We start from the raw sequence: 15,335 nt of genomic DNA, 5'->3' as shown, positions 1-15,335 counted from the left end.
TCACGTGCTTCTCCACGTCGACACGGGCGCAGCACTCGCACTTTACTCCCATACCCGACTCGATGCCTCCTCCAAAAATCGCCAACGCCCAGACTGGGGCCGTATCTACGACCAATGCTGTACAGCAGCTATGGAAGGCATATCAAAAGGACACGCCCGATAGGTTGAAACTGATTGACGCCTTTTTGGTGTTCATTATGATTTCGGGCATTGTGCAGTTCCTATATTGCATACTTGTTACCAACTATCCCTTTAACGCGTTCTTGTCTGGGTTAGTACCAATGCTGAATGTGGGTTTACGCTAGCTAACATGGGCATATAGCTTCGGGAGCACGATTGGCCAATTCGTATTGACCGCTTCATTGAGGTCTCAAGTTAACCCAGAAAACCGAGCCCATTTCAAGGATGTATCGCCAGAGCGGTAAGCCCATAATCTCTATTATATGCACCTATACTCAACTGTCGCCTAGAGCATTCGCAGACTTTTGCCTCGGGTCAATAGTGCTGCACTTTTTCGTATTCAACTTTTTGGGATAAATGCATTCGAGTTGTTACACGTTAGATTGAGTGAAGTGGTAATACAAAATACTATCATCCAGCATAATAGGCTGGCTTGGGTGTGCTTGCATCGTCGTTACAGGCCACTGTTAATGGATGCGGTTAATTCATCGCTTCCTCTCGAAGTATTCGGAGCGCTGGGTTACATGTCAGTCGAGCGATGAGACAGGAGAGTGAGGTTACTTACCCCAAAGAAGACGACAGCAAAGTCAAACGTATATTCTGAATTAAGATCAGTGGACCGAATCAAGACCATGAGCGATCAGTTACCTCCAAACTCCAAGTATTGTTTCAAGACGTCTGTTACCAAATGTCAGCATTGGACAATACTCTTTGGGAGCATATATACTCCTTATATCCTTGTTCTTGATTCTGTTGAGATTAGGACTGCAATGCGCATTAACAACTTAACGATCCACCGCAGTCAATTTGGCCGTGGCTCACGTTATACCAGTGGATCTCTGGACACCAGCCAAGAAAGCAGACAGCAATGCAGCCTCGACACCCAAACGGAACAAACTGCCGAGTCCAAACATATCGTGTGTCAGTGGATGGTGATGGTCGAAAGATGGTAGCACAAGGGCATCGCCATCCAGGCGCTTAGTTTGATTGGCAATTGGACTGTTTGCTTTGGACTAGACTCGACCGCCGCGGCGCGATGGCGAGCAACACCAACGGCAACGAACAACAACAAGCGCCGGCGACTCCTGTGAATGTGGGTGGGACATTGTATCAGCCGACACCAACTGCAGCGTCAAGACCAGCTGCGACGACGAACACAGTGGGCACGACAAGTACGGCGAACACGGCAACCCCGGTCCCTGCTGCAGCGGCGAGCAATGTCCAACCGACTCTGAACACTATTCAAGCTAATCTCAGCAATTTGTTAAAGACCCCAGCTTCGGCGACTCACTCTGCCCAGATTGCTGCTGCTCTGGCGCCGCATATGACACAGATCATGAATCTGGCAAAGCAGGGAACATTGACAGAGAGTCAGATGGCACAGGTGAGTATATACAGCTCATACTGAACAAGACTAATTTGCTGCAGTTGAAAACACTCGCTGGCATTGTCGCTCCTGGAAACCAACAGCCTACTCCAGCAGCGACCACACCACGCCCACTAACCACAGCCCCACCCAGGCCAGCCGGCACACCACAGGTATGTCTCCCTCCGTTACCCGTTACCCATCTCATACTTTCTCCAGCCAACAGCCGCCCCGGCCACCATGGCTCAAACGGCGGCCAAACCCGCGGCCACCACACCAGCAGCGACCTATCCACCCGCGACACAACAGTCATGGTCTCGCCCTGTCCCTGTTCTTTCCGGCCAGCTGCTCCCACAATATGCTGCCACGGCTCCTGCGTATGCACCTGCTGCTCCAACTGGACCTGCCCCTGTACCTCGACGAGCCTTGAAGGACTTGGTATACGGTTTCGAATCAGACGTCAGGGTGGATCCCGATGCTGAACAGGTGAGACCGCTTTATCTACTGCTCCTCGTTCATTTGATAATAGTTCTGTAGTTTTTGTTACAAGCTGCAGACGACTTTATAGAATCAGTCACCCAATTTGCGTGTCGTGTGGCCAAACATCGAGGTTCGGACACACTTGAAGTCAAAGACTTGCAACTTCATCTAGGCGAGCACATTCCTATCCTATCATTTCGCATCTAAACATGAACTTTTTCTATAGAGAAAAACTACGACCTCCACATACCCGGATTCGCAACTGACGAGACACGACATGCAACTGCGACAGCTGCCCAAGGTACGTATCATACCCGTCATAGTCACGAAAACCCGGGATTGATGACCCGAACCAAACAATCTAGCCTCGGTCACAAATGCCATCTCCAAACCCATTGCACCGCTTCCTGCAGCCCGCAAGAGCCGCCATCGTGCAACCGACCCGGCGACACTTCGTGCATCTCGCCTGGCGGCTGTACGCGACGCTGCGTCTCGACCTGCCTGATAATTCTTGGACATTTTATCTTGTCGTTTGAATGTAAGCCCCGATTGATACATAGACCCATTGTGTTATATGTGTCTTTTACACGCACCCTGCCGCTTTCATGACATTGTAGTTGTAGTTTTAATATATTTGGTCATCGTACATCCAAAATGATACAGCTTTATTACATGTGTGTGGTATGGGTCGACAGGAATCTTGGTCTTGTCTGGGTTCACGCGGCGAGTACTGTCGCACGACCGTTTCCACTTGTTTCGACCTTCTTTCCATTTGTCTCCACCCCATTTGTAGTGATGGGAGGGATACGTTCGAACGGAATAGGTTGCTTGACAGCTCCGAAAAAGATGTTCGTTGCTTGCTCCTGTACAACAACCGGTCAGACTCTTGTACATCTCTCAAAATAACCACGGTACTCACACTGTACGGGGGGTAGCGAATGGAGATGTGCGGTTCAGCCCTATCAATACCCCCGCATTAGTACACTCCTTTATATCACAGAATGTGCAACCCACTCTTTAGGTACATCAATCGAACTCCTCAGATGCGTAAAGCCGTCGTAGGTGAACTTCCCGCCTTGGTACCCGTACCCGCTCGCACCGACGCATCCGAACGGAAGGTTCGTCACCCCGAGTTGCTGGTACGTGTCGTTGAACACGATCGATCCGGAGAGTGTTTCATTGATGACTGAGGGGGAGGGGGACGGAGTGAGAAACAGGAACGGGATTGAACAAAAAAAAAAAAAGGCGAGCAAACTTACAGCGAGATTTGACAGCTTGGTCTGCGGAGAAGACGTAGAGCGCTAGAGCTTCGGGCATATCGTTGATAAACTCGATCGCGTCGTCTATGTCTTGCACAGGGACGATTGGTAGAATAGGGCCGAATATTTCGCTGGGAGTCCAGACATTAGCACTTGTTTATTTCGCTCTTTCGTGTGAGCCAAAACTCGACATACGTTTGCATCAGTACGTCTTGCCTATCTTCAAGAACGACAACCGTAGGCTCGAGCTTGAGCCTCGTTTCGTCTACTTGGCCGCCAATGACGATTTTGCCTTTGGTATCGGCAAGGAGCTTCTCGTGGCGAGCCAAATGGGCGCGATTCAGAATGGAAGAGTAGCTCGCATCCTTTGCAAGTGCCCCGTCAGGATAGAATTGCTTTGACCTGTGGCCCAGTCAATCCAAGCAACGCGACTCTATCAGGCCCAATACTCACACAGTCCTAAAGGCCTCCACGATTTCATCCACCATACTCTCCTTTACAAGTACATAATCTGCTGAAACACAGACCTGTCCCGCATGCTGAGTTTTTCCCCATAAGATGCGCTTCGCAGCGCGCAGGACATAATCTTCATCATCGGCCGGAACGTTCGGATCGATCACGGCCGCGCATTTGCCACCCAGTTCAAGAGAGCACGGGGTGAGGTGCTTGGCAGCGGCCGTAGCGATGACTTTGGCAACTACGGCAGAACCCGTGTAGAAGATGTGGTCCCATTTGAGCTCCAGAAGAGCAGTGGTTTCGGGAATGGAGCCGTTGACTATGCGGTAGCAGGACTACACGATGTGAGCACATCTAGATACTTCAGGGAAAGAAGCAAACTCACCGAATCAAGATATTGAGGAAGGAGCTCGGCCAAGAGGTTTGCGTATGTCGGAGTGAGTTCACTAGGTTTAACCACGGCACAACATCCCGAAGCAATCGCGCCCGTAAGCGGCTGGAGAGTAAGAATGCACGGATAGTTTGAAGGCCTGGCAAAATATTATCAATACGCTACGGCATACAGGCGGTACATCATTGCTCACCCTATGATCAACACAACACCCTTCGCGGCTTTGTAAATCTTCGGCCCGAATGGTTTCCACATGTCGTCTGTCTGGACGTCTTGTGGGGTGGCCCAGTTGGCGACCTCCCTAGCTGCTTTCAACGCGCCGTTCAACGCGGCTCCAATTTCGGCCAAGTACACCTCGAGCGCGGGTTTTCCTAAATCTTGGTACAACGCATCGGTAAAGCGCGCATGGTTGTCCTGTAGCATGTATGCAAGCTGTGCAAGTTGCCTTTGGCGGTATTCGACAGGACGAGGAATCCCTTTTCGAAACGAGTCGCGTAAAGCCTGGCGATAGCCTGCATAGTATGTGATCGGAGTGGATTGGATCTGGTGGATGTGGGTAGAAGGCATAGCGGGTGTACTAGGACGGAAAGTTTGGTGTACGCATTTTTTCCTTGATCATTTTATAGCTTGAGCTTGGTATATTCAGCGCTAGCATGTCTCCCGGCAATGTCCTGCCCTTCACGAATCGCGATCGTGATTTCTCGGCGAGTAGACGACGGATAAATTCAGGACCTAGAACCCTCTTTGATGATCTGAATTCCTGTCCCTCTTGCCTTGAAATGATCTATACAGCAGATAGAGTGAGTGCATAGATGAAAGGGATCTAGATAGTGATAAATGAAGGACTAGCCGTGGAGTATAGCGATGAAGCGAGAAAAAACAAATAGCCATTTCCTCCATTCTGGCTGCACACGCACCAGTCCCAGGATGGCGAATCGGCTCCAAAGAACGAGTGCTGATGTGCATGTTACAGATCCACGGGGGCAGACTCCATAGGGTCTACAAAGGGACTGGACAGAGATAAGTTCTTAGGCACCATAATGGGTTGCCTATTCCGCATCATAAGGTAGCCAACAAGGTTCTTACGGACATCCTCTGTGCCTGATTAGCCTGGTGCGGTACATATGGACGTAATGAGTCCCTTTGGGGAGGGTGTCCCAGCATACTATACTCTACTTTACCGCCTCATCACCTTTCAGAGAATGATAAATACAAGAGCTGTTCAACTGATTCAAGTACATCAATTGTAAATTGACTTTCATTTGGGTAAAGCTAATATTATACAAGTCCAAGTAATGTGGGAGATCACTCAAAAGCGTTAAGCTTGCTTTGATGCCTGGAGCGCGCATAGAGCGGCTGAAACCGCGCATTTTAGCCCAATTTAGTTTAGTAAATAGATATTCAACTTACCTCCAACGCCACTTCCATCCTTTGCACGCCCAATCTTGACCTCTTTCTCAATTTCGGGGCCAACGAGAAGTTGAAGAGATAAACGAAGTCGTTGCTCGAAATTGGGGTAGAATTCGAACAAACTTGTAACCCAAACGTTGCAGGTTTAATATCAAGCGAAGCTCGGCGATTACGAATGGCATACCTTCCATCAATTCCGACCGAAATATCCTTCGTTACCCCAGTCTGCTTGATCGTCGCTGCTACCGCTACACCGCTAAGTAGAGCAGCTCGAGTTCCGACGCACTGACACGCCCAGCGGACAATCTCAAGGTCGGCCCTCTTGATCCACTTATCCTCCAAGTTCAGCTCTTTGACGAGGGTTTGCCGTGTTTGACTCAAGTCTGTGGAAGTATCGGACTCAATCGCAGACATCAATGCAGTATCAAACCCGTAGTGCTTGTTGAGCTCGGCGGTTGAGCGGCCAGAGAAGAGCATATTATTGTCGATTAGGTAGAGCAGGATGTTGCGGGTGATCTCTCCAAGGTCTAGTAACGAGTTAGTATTTGCACAGAGTCTCGATAGTAGGCAGAGGCTTACACATTCCAGAAATCAATTTTTCGAAGCATTGGAATCGTCTGGAGGTACCAGATTAGAGCCTGAGTATTCGATCCTTGATCGTACTTACGGATTGATACTTTCCCGATCCAGTTTGTTATCGAACGGTGTGACATCGAGCACAGCCCGCTAAATGGTCTTTAGGACTCGTGTATGATTGAAAGTATAAGGAACACACCTCGTTGTCAAAAGCACCCCACTCTGTGTTTACAACCATGTATTCCGACTTGACTTCTGACAAAGCACTACCCATTTTGGTAAAGCTAGCGGTTTTCTCGACAAATGCACCGTTCGTGCCGGTTCCGAAGATAGCTCCCAATAGGCAACCTCCGGTAGCATATGCATGGGACAAAAGAGTTCCGACAGTCTACTCCTCAGTGAGTCGGGTCAAGCATCGTGGGAGGTCGGACCTACATCGTTCACCAGTGCAGTGCATTTCACGTGCAAATTCTTGCGATCCAGCGCATCTTGCAAGAGCACTACAACGTCGTGACCAACAGCACCAGTCGCAGAGAAACCTTTTGTCCAGGTAAGAATCTTCCCCCTGTCAAGTGCAGTTTGTTCGACTGGGAAGCTAGTAATATTGGCAAGCTTAGATGTGCAATCGTGTCAAATATAGAATTAATTGACCTACCTGAATGTCAAACCGAGCGACAGGACGTCATCCGAAGAAGATGCATGACTTGATTCGTTCAAAAATGCATCAACGCAGCTTGCGATGTAATCTTAAAGATGCTGTTGAGCCTAAGTAAGGCGGAGTAAGACAAGCGCCTACCGAAAAGGGCGGTTGCAGTTCCAGTCTTCAGTTCAGTGGATACCTTGAACTTTTGTGCTCGCAGGTCGAACTTGCCATTCCCTTGTAAAATGACTTCACAAACTCGCCTATGTTTTAAAAATGAGCTGACGCCTTGAAAAATGTAGGTCGTTGCTGTACATACAAGTTTGTTCCGCCGAGATCTACCGCAAGGAAGGTTCTGTTAACATGGTCAGAGGTTAGTGCCCGATAGGCGATCGCATATATCCTGTGTACGCATACCCAGTTTCTGATCCATTCGGGACACCGGTCACAAACGTCGGGATCATGGCCATGGCCTCTCCATACTTGCTATACCCTAGCCTGAAGTCTTCAACGAATTTAGCTTCAATTGCTTTGAGCTTGTCCTCGCTCAGGAAGAAGGACTCCTCGATGCTGGCCATGGCCTTTCGGGTGGTCTCTGGAACGGCTCCAGAGACTTGAGATGACCAGGATGGTGGGGGCGGCATGATGTATCTTGATCTGAAGATATCCGATCACTGGTGAGTAAAGGAGATGTATAGTATACATAACCGTTGATCCTTACACTGTCCTAAACTAAAAGGCGGAAGGGCGTTATTCTGAGAGTGCATTAGAATTGTATAGCAAAGTGTAATATTCAAGCACCACTTACGCAAACGGTTGACTCAATTCAATATTCGTGTCAAAAATGTGAGTCAGTGTAGAGAGAAGGTCGCCTGTCGTGTGCGGTGGTTGTGATGAACCACCATAATATACTCACGTCATTCTGATTTCAGAGGCGTGGGAATTTCCAAGACTTACTGGAATCCTCTCAACGGAGACGAGGGGGTACCTCATTACATTGTCCAATACAAGCAATCGATCAGCTTGGATTTTTCGGTAGACATAATATTTCTTCGGAGAAAGTCGCAAGGAAAGGGCATATTATATTTAGGAACCGCAATATTGGATCTTGAATTAGATCGCAACTATTCTGCCCGATCTAACGCATATAGTCAGAATTTCGACCAAAAACTAATCACACGTTCCCCGAGAGTCACGGCAGAAGAACAGTGAGCGTCATTGCAACTGAGATCATTTGGCACAAATCACAGTATCGGTCAAAACATCACAATTCATCGTCAGGGAAATATGTCTGGTCATACCACCTCATTGTTTCATTCCAATCACGCTTTCTTCGCCGACGCAACGAGAAGTAACGGGTACCTCTAGCCCATAGCCCCTGAGTACGACCCTTGTCAGCCCCTCCTTTCGTGTCCCAACGTGGCCCGGGAGATTTCTTCGTCGAAAAGAACTCCTCCGGGTTTGCGGGGAGCTCAAGTCGTTCGATAGCCAATTTCATGACACGGGCATGGATATCTCCGCGCCATAGAAGCGTCTTGTTCATCTCTGGCTTTCCGACGAGAAGTAGTCGAGCCAATGCGACAACAGAACGAACGCCTGCGACAAGATCCTCGGTCCATCGAAGTGCCATCCACATAACGCCGGGAACAAGTAACGCGGTCGCAGGAGCAAAAGGAAAAGTGACGACACACGCGATGAGCCATGTTATTGCTCCTGCTGCGAGACCGTATATTAGTTTGGTCTGGGATATCTCATCATATGTATCCCAAACTGGACCGGTTTGCTTGTGCTTTTTGGTGAAGTAAGCCACTGTGGCAAATACAGGAAGCCAAAGTGCCAACCCGGGAAGCGCGAGAGTACCAAGTGCCACAATTAGAGGAATGCGTATCAGTATACGAGAGGCGATACGTCGGCGAGATAGGGTATTATACTGGAGTACTCGGAAGTCCTTCAGCCCTAGCCGTTCGAGATGGGACTGATATAACTGAGAGCCAAGCGATAACATTAAGTCTAGGGTGTCGGAGAAACACTGGAGAAAGCGCACCTGAATGTCCCGGGCCAAGGTCTCTACAAATTCGTCACTAATTGAGCTGTGCTCCATATTTTCTACCACGGCCTCCTCTTCGGATGGACCTGGCTGCCATTCAGCACTGATTATCCCAGATTTTCCGATCGATGATGCAGAGCTATGCAAACTTGGTTTTCGACTTCGCACTTTTCCTACTCCACCAAAACCAGCCTCGCCAGCGAAGCGCCCCACGACACGGACCCAGTCTCCTAACCCCATGCCTGTTCCAAGTGGAACGTAAATTCTCGATGCTGCTTTGGCTGTTCGAATAATCTTCCATGACGGGGCTGTAATTGTTCCTTGGGTGATCTGGTCGTAGAGAAATGTGGTCAATGAGCGCACTGCGTGCTGGGTAGTAGAAGGTTCATTTGGTGAACAATTTAATAGGCTTGGATGAGTCTATTTGAACTGCCAATAGTCAGTTGGGTATGCGTCACTCCTAACAATATACGTGCTTTGGGGGTTAATTTCAAGGGTGGGTTAAACGAAACCAGCACGTCACTCCGGAAATGCTCCCGATGCCTGGAAGGTAGTGACTTCGAATTCAATCCTGCTTATCTCGTAAGTGCACTTACATATATGTTATAGAGCATGTTAGCAGAGTGATACAGAAGTCAGGGTTATCCTTTTGTTGGGTTAGGACGTCAGATGCGATACGAGCAACTGACAATGAATGAGATATGGTATACTCTAATAAGTACTGTATGTTTGGGCTTACCTCCAGTTTTCATAGGAGCGACACTGGGATGGTAACGGCTCATGCCTTCAGGGAACAAACAAATCGCGTCACCTTCTTCTAGTGCTTTGACTAGAGCCCCCATTACAACAGTATTATCCGCTTCTCCTTCAGCATGGTCTTTCCGTCGCTTGATAGGGAGAGTCCCCGCGCTCTCGATCAACCATGACTGAAATGTTAGTTTCCCAAACTGAGTATCTTTGGCTGTCAGTCGCAGCAAGTTGCGTCTCTGAACCCGGGTTAAAAACTAGCGGATTGGGTCAAATGTGTAAATATGTGCTTGCCTTAGATGAAATAGAAGCAACAAGGACACTGGGAAAAATTTTTAGTTGAAGGGAAATATATTATTTATTCACTCACAGTGCATCGGTCAATGAATTACTATGATTCGCACATACAATACTGCCGCCATATTCAATGAGTATAAATCCAATGTCAAAGCAGAAACTCACCATGCATCGCCATTTTTAGGTATGAAGTGTTCATTTTCGACTACTATTGTCCCATAAAAAACCTTGAGTACAAACTACAGGGCAATGGCATTCTATGAGGTGGCAGTTTATCAATATAAATGTGCGAAGCCGACCTTGAAGAGAAGCCTGGTATTGGGTTAGAGTGTCCCGGAGGATCCATGCCCAGCTATACTCACCGTACAAAGAAGTATGTCCAAGGGGTTGGCTTGATTTCCGGTTTCTTGGCCTGGCTCATGGAACCAGGCTTTCTTATCAACACGTACTAGAGTAGTCGTAGTTCTATTTTGGGCAATATGGTTGCTCCTGATTTCAATATACCAGCGCTAATGAGACTGGTCGGTGGTATCGTGAGGGTTGGTATTGAAATGCGCCAGATGCCGTTCGAGGGATATCATAACGGCGGTCGCATAACTCACGTGAAGGTGTGGGGTTAATTTGAGTTACCACACTTAAGTCATTTATTAGACTATTTTTTTCAACATTTATTCTATCGCGTTTACGCACTCCCTCTAACATGCGAATAGTTAGGATAATTAGTCAATTTAACCAAATCCGTGATATACTGTTTTGAAGGTGTTTTATAGCAATCAACAATGGCTAATATTAAAAGCGCATCTATTCACACGACTAAACGTTCATCTTATAGCTAGACATATATGCGTACATGTCAAACAAGAAAGCAAAATCATAAGTTACCAAGCGAGCTTCATTCATGCTATCATCACAGGCTTCCCCAATCAATTTTGAACCACGGGAACTTGCGTTGCTTCTTTTCCTTGCCCTCCGGAACGACAAGTATCCAAGCGTCCTCCTCTACGACCATCGTTTGGGGACTTGACAGGCTTGAGCTCAGCATTGTCCAAATAGGTCATAGGCACAAAACATACCTTAAATCAATTTCATAAACTTGGCCCCGTTTTTGTGCTTCATAAGCCACCTTTCGAAGTTCGAGATTTCGTGCTAGTTGTTCACTGGGTGGAACAGTAAATTTACGCCTCCAGATAGCCATACTTTCTCCGGACCGCGACATCAGAAATATAAAAACAAGGGTAGTTTTCGAGGGATCTCTTGGTTACGAGGATTAGTATGAATTGAAGTGAAAATGGTCAGACATACGTGAAGGCAATACTTTCTTGAAGGACCTTGTCGCCAGTTTTGCGGGCATCATCGAACGTCTGGGCCAAATTGGTTAGTCCCAGGTGGACCAGCATGAGAGCATACATACAATCCAATCGTAAGCTGGGCTATCGGGCCATTCGGGTGCATGATAGCCTGCGTTAGTCATAATGGCTCCTTTGACGCCAAGAGCCAAGTACATGTCAAGCTAGCCCAAGGGTTTAGGTCTTGTTCAAACAGCAACTCAGGAATGTGTACATACTCCATATAATGCCAATTCTCGTGATGCTTTGTCCACATCTCGAATACGGTTCCGTACCCGTTCGTCATGATCAGGTGGCATTGTCCAATATATCCTCTCATCTACCGGCCTGATACTCAATTCTGCATAGAGGGCTCGTTCGGCACGCATTATTCCCTCCCCGCTGCTTTCAATAATTGTACCAGGAGGTGGAAGCACCTGTGGTTTATATGCTGCATTATTGATCATCTGGGTATACGGGCTGGTTGGATATCGAAGGTTCCGAGGTTTTGCAAGTGACCCCCGCCAAACTCTGTACGTGTTTTCGCTAATGGGCGATGTAGCACCTAACGGATTCGTGGTCGAGGGAGCGAGTGCGCTTGCAAGCGTTCGAGAAGTTGAGGATTGGGTAGGAGACACAGGAGAAACGGGAGAGGTGGAAGCTGTTGTAGGTATGGGAGCTAGAGTTGATTTAGGAATTGAAGTTGGTTTAGGGATTAGCACCGGCTTAGCAGTAGGAGTTGGCCTTGTAATCTGAGTTGGTTTAGGGGGAATTGGTTTAGTAGGAGCTGAGATGGAAGGTGGGGTATATCTAGAAAACGGGGTAGGCTTAGGAGCCGGGGCAGGTGTAATGGCTGAAGTGGGTGTAGGGGCTGGTCTAGCAACAGGAATAGGCTTAGGAGCATGGGCATGGGCAGGGGTAGGCTTGGGAGCTGAAACTGGGATCGCACTGAGGGCTGGAGTTATGGCGGGAGCCCGAGGAGGTGTGCTAGGTCTGAGAGCAGGCTTGGGGGCAGCTGCAGGGAGAGTCGGTCTACGAGCAAGCGGAACGGTAGGTTGAGAGACTGAGCGTGGTACAGGGGGTGTGACGCGAGAGGGAGGGGGTTGAGTCCGGGTCGATAGTGGTGGTCTAGCGGAAGCGGGCGGCACAGTAGTTGTCCGCATAGGTAACCCAATTTTATGTACGTCTCGAGAAACTTCGTGGGGGGAAACGCTGGTGACATCGGATTCAGATACCACCGAGCGGGTTCGAGCGAGACTAGAGCGGCTGAATCGAGGAAGGTATACTGATCCACCAGTGTATCTTGAGCGCACTACTGCTGCTACAATCTTACCAAGTTTGGTTCCCGCACTGGTTCCTCCTTTTTCTTGCTCATTGTTATAGTGTTCCAATACCGTCTCTTCTGGGGCTCCCATATTTCGTATATCGGCCGGCCAGCAGCATCTACAGGGGCAACATCAATGGAAGACGTGCGAGCAGACGATCCCTCTGATTATTTCAATGCATTAGAGGCTATTCGTCTTCTACCATAATGATCCGTACCTTCTGTAATTGATGTTATTGTGGTTCGTCTAGAGCTCGCCTGACTCGCGAACCGTACATTTGGAGATGCACCGGAGCGTTTACGTTGCATCCAAAAAATGACTCAAGATCCCTATATCCAAAAAGGCGAGAATACAAAATAAACTACACCCAGAGCTAACAACTAGCCGGCAGCTGAAACGGTATATGGGAATCCAACTTCGGCAACAACCTAACACGCCTCTAGTCACGTGACCGTGAACACACATCACTTGCCACCACCCTGTCATCGATGGATGGGCTAATTATCTTGGACAAAAACAAGTAGGTGCCTGATTCTGCGAATTCGCTGGCTCTGCCTGAAACATGTCAGTCGATTCTTAGCCGACCTATAATCCAAACTGCGTTTCGAACTCTACCTCCATCGTACACACTCTTGCATGTGGATGCATTTACCTCAGCACGCGAGAAGAATGGATTAGCGATAGACCCCGTTCTTTATGTTGATTCTGGAGAAAACAGCGTTTGTTGCCATCGGAGCGCAGGGGGACTCCATATATTATGCCCTGTAAGGGGAGATGGTAATGTGTCTTGATTTGATTCGATATAGGCCTAGGCATCTGACCTTCCACAGTCGATCCGCTGTTTGTCTTCTCGTTCTTGGATGCGGTTGTTCAGATTTTACAGGAGTACCTGGGAGAGCTTAGTACAGCTTCACTAAAGGATAATTTTGATGTTGTCTACCAGGTGGGGCGCATGGGTCATTTCCTTTGATTGTTTTATTAATTGGCCTCAAGTTACTTGAAGAAATGCTCGATGAAGGGTATCCTCTCACGACAGAGTCGAACGCTCTGAGGGATATCGTTCTTCCGCCATCCTTACTGAACAAGATACTTGCGGCCACAGGTGTCTCGGGGTGGGTGAAATTGGGATTCCAACTGTAAAATGGGAGACTGAGAGATACCCCAGACTCTCTTCAGCTGCGCCTGCACCATTCTCTTCTCCTATTCCTTGGCGTAAAGCAGGGCTAAGATATAACAACAATGAGATTTACTTTGATATCGTTGAAGAGCTCGAGGCTACTGTTAATCGGTAAGCGGTTCAACCAATCAGTCTTCATCCATTATATCGATTCTTGCAGGAGTGGAAACGTTGTAGCAAGTAACGTGTGGGGCAAGATTCTATGTAAATCCAACCTTTCTGGTAAGTAATGGACCTTCTACTTGGTATGCTCAAACTTCAATTTAATGTTGTCCAGGAACCCCGGACCTCTCGTTCTCGTTATCCAACAGCAAAGCACTACGCGACTACTCCTTCCATCCCTGTGTCAGGTAGTCATCTGCCTACACTCCACCTGTGAATCTTCAATTAAAGGATTTTAACAGGCTACAAAAGTTTCTTCAAACCAACCAGCTTTCTTTCGTACCCCCAGATGGAAACTTTACTCTCCTCACATACCAACTCCCTGTTCCATCTCCAAACCCGGCGGCACCCCCTCCGCTTCCTATCAATCTTAAATCCAGCGTCTCATTACATGAGCATGGTGGTAAGGGAGCTTTTACCTTGGCACACTTCTTTTCGACTGACGCATTTAATAGGCGCTTTCGAAATTACCGCCACGGCTCGATCATCCAAGATGCTCGAGAAAGTCTGTATCGAATTAAGGCTTGGAGATTCTGCTATGGGTGCTGATTGTGCCCACACGGGCTCTGGAGGACAATCAGCTGGAGGCGGTTTTGGCGCATTGAGTGTAAACGGTGGTAGTGTTAGGTGGGGGTATGACCCTCAGACCAAGGTATGAAGATCACGTTTGGACTTCAAGTAAGATGATTAAATATTGTATAGACGTTGAAGTGGGAAATTCCCTCTTTGACCAGTATGACGCAACATTTAAAGGGAACCTTTACCTCTAGGTTCGTGTGCATTTACCTTATTGAATGACCTCTAATACGGAAATAATTAGTGATAAGACACCCAAACCATCAAGATCTTTCATAGTAACCTTTGAGATTCCTCAGCATTCGCTTTCAATGGCCAAGATCGACCAATTGCGAGTTAGCGGAGAGAGCTATAAGCCATATAAAGGAGTTAGGTCCTCTGTTGAAGCTCGAATCGAGTACCGTTGGTAGATATATACTGTAGAGCCGTTTGGGTGTTGGGGTAGACACCAACCAAGGAGCTAATGTGTTGCCGGATCATATAATTCATGTTGAAATGATCTTTGCTGGACTTGGCACTGCGGCAACGCATTGAAAGATTTCTGGAGTCAACTGCATGCAATACCTGCGGCTTGATCAGCTTTATTTAAAAGGCGCATACAATAGTTATATATCAACGCCAATTAATATGACCTCAACATAGAGTAGGCTATATGGACTCAGAAGTACCCTGCTATAGTTCAGGTCGAACTAGCTACTGGTTATAAATTTCAAGTTTATCACCACCACGCATTTTCCAAGCTGGAGGACAATAATTTAATTTATCCTTGACACAAATCGGGACAGACCGGGGGCAGTCTTCACGTGATGATATCGGGACAGGACCAAAGAATAGCAGTGCCACCGACAACCCCTACCGTAAAATCCCACCACAGATCTACTCCAAGCAAGTCCAATATAATCACCCAAACTGGCCTAAACT

At 47.8% G+C, this 15,335-nt stretch overlaps 8 protein-coding genes across 8 annotated transcripts; 3 read left to right on the top strand and 5 right to left on the bottom strand.

Annotated features, from left to right (window-relative positions):
- Positions 1-62: 62 nt before the first annotated feature.
- RhiXN_00613 (dolichyl-diphosphooligosaccharide--protein glycosyltransferase subunit dad-1) lies at positions 63-537 on the top strand (the record flags this gene model as incomplete). Its single annotated transcript, XM_043320432.1, has 3 exons — positions 63-271; positions 323-421; positions 471-537. The coding sequence occupies 3 exons, from the start codon at positions 63-65 to the stop codon at positions 535-537; spliced, it is 375 nt and encodes a 124-aa protein (XP_043179444.1).
- Positions 538-665: 128 nt separating this feature from the next.
- Positions 666-1,094, bottom strand: RhiXN_00612 (uncharacterized protein; the record flags this gene model as incomplete). Its single annotated transcript, XM_043320431.1, has 5 exons — positions 666-695; positions 746-780; positions 829-858; positions 908-945; positions 1,003-1,094. 5 exons carry the CDS (start codon positions 1,092-1,094, stop codon positions 666-668), a joined length of 225 nt encoding a protein of 74 aa, XP_043179443.1.
- Positions 1,095-1,216: 122 nt separating this feature from the next.
- On the top strand, positions 1,217-2,531 carry RhiXN_00611 (Transcription initiation factor TFIID subunit A; the record flags this gene model as incomplete). Its single annotated transcript, XM_043320430.1, has 6 exons — positions 1,217-1,564; positions 1,609-1,719; positions 1,766-2,032; positions 2,084-2,156; positions 2,253-2,327; positions 2,392-2,531. 6 exons carry the CDS (start codon positions 1,217-1,219, stop codon positions 2,529-2,531), a joined length of 1,014 nt encoding a protein of 337 aa, XP_043179442.1.
- A 211-nt stretch (positions 2,532-2,742) lies between these two features.
- RhiXN_00610 (aldehyde dehydrogenase family protein) lies at positions 2,743-4,699 on the bottom strand (the record flags this gene model as incomplete). The annotated part of the gene is made up of 8 exons (XM_043320429.1): positions 2,743-2,889; positions 2,946-2,985; positions 3,041-3,212; positions 3,286-3,416; positions 3,481-3,687; positions 3,739-4,076; positions 4,127-4,271; positions 4,326-4,699. 8 exons carry the CDS (start codon positions 4,697-4,699, stop codon positions 2,743-2,745), a joined length of 1,554 nt encoding a protein of 517 aa, XP_043179441.1.
- A 751-nt stretch (positions 4,700-5,450) lies between these two features.
- Positions 5,451-7,402, bottom strand: RhiXN_00609 (hexokinase; the record flags this gene model as incomplete). Its single annotated transcript, XM_043320428.1, has 11 exons — positions 5,451-5,488; positions 5,543-5,664; positions 5,727-6,069; positions 6,122-6,159; positions 6,210-6,268; positions 6,318-6,506; positions 6,554-6,713; positions 6,774-6,864; positions 6,915-7,021; positions 7,078-7,113; positions 7,176-7,402. 11 exons carry the CDS (start codon positions 7,400-7,402, stop codon positions 5,451-5,453), a joined length of 1,410 nt encoding a protein of 469 aa, XP_043179440.1.
- Positions 7,403-8,022: 620 nt separating this feature from the next.
- Positions 8,023-9,929, bottom strand: RhiXN_00608 (acyltransferase; the record flags this gene model as incomplete). Its single annotated transcript, XM_043320427.1, has 6 exons — positions 8,023-8,733; positions 8,803-9,113; positions 9,278-9,348; positions 9,402-9,489; positions 9,545-9,766; positions 9,923-9,929. The coding sequence occupies 6 exons, from the start codon at positions 9,927-9,929 to the stop codon at positions 8,023-8,025; spliced, it is 1,410 nt and encodes a 469-aa protein (XP_043179439.1).
- Positions 9,930-10,756: 827 nt separating this feature from the next.
- Positions 10,757-12,589, bottom strand: RhiXN_00607 (uncharacterized protein; the record flags this gene model as incomplete). The annotated part of the gene is made up of 5 exons (XM_043320426.1): positions 10,757-10,868; positions 10,923-11,102; positions 11,152-11,210; positions 11,261-11,359; positions 11,414-12,589. 5 exons carry the CDS (start codon positions 12,587-12,589, stop codon positions 10,757-10,759), a joined length of 1,626 nt encoding a protein of 541 aa, XP_043179438.1.
- A 398-nt stretch (positions 12,590-12,987) lies between these two features.
- On the top strand, positions 12,988-14,824 carry RhiXN_00606 (Adaptor complexes medium subunit family; the record flags this gene model as incomplete). Its single annotated transcript, XM_043320425.1, has 11 exons — positions 12,988-13,019; positions 13,080-13,276; positions 13,330-13,442; positions 13,493-13,611; positions 13,665-13,787; positions 13,837-13,898; positions 13,954-14,026; positions 14,081-14,241; positions 14,294-14,490; positions 14,541-14,608; positions 14,659-14,824. The coding sequence occupies 11 exons, from the start codon at positions 12,988-12,990 to the stop codon at positions 14,822-14,824; spliced, it is 1,311 nt and encodes a 436-aa protein (XP_043179437.1).
- Between the last annotated feature and the right edge of the window lie 511 nt (positions 14,825-15,335).

This window comes from Rhizoctonia solani, chromosome 4, assembly GCF_016906535.1.
Source record: "Rhizoctonia solani chromosome 4, complete sequence".
Classification (NCBI taxonomy): Eukaryota; Fungi; Basidiomycota; class Agaricomycetes; order Cantharellales; family Ceratobasidiaceae; genus Rhizoctonia; species Rhizoctonia solani.
This window is presented reverse-complemented; position numbering and strand designations above follow the sequence as displayed.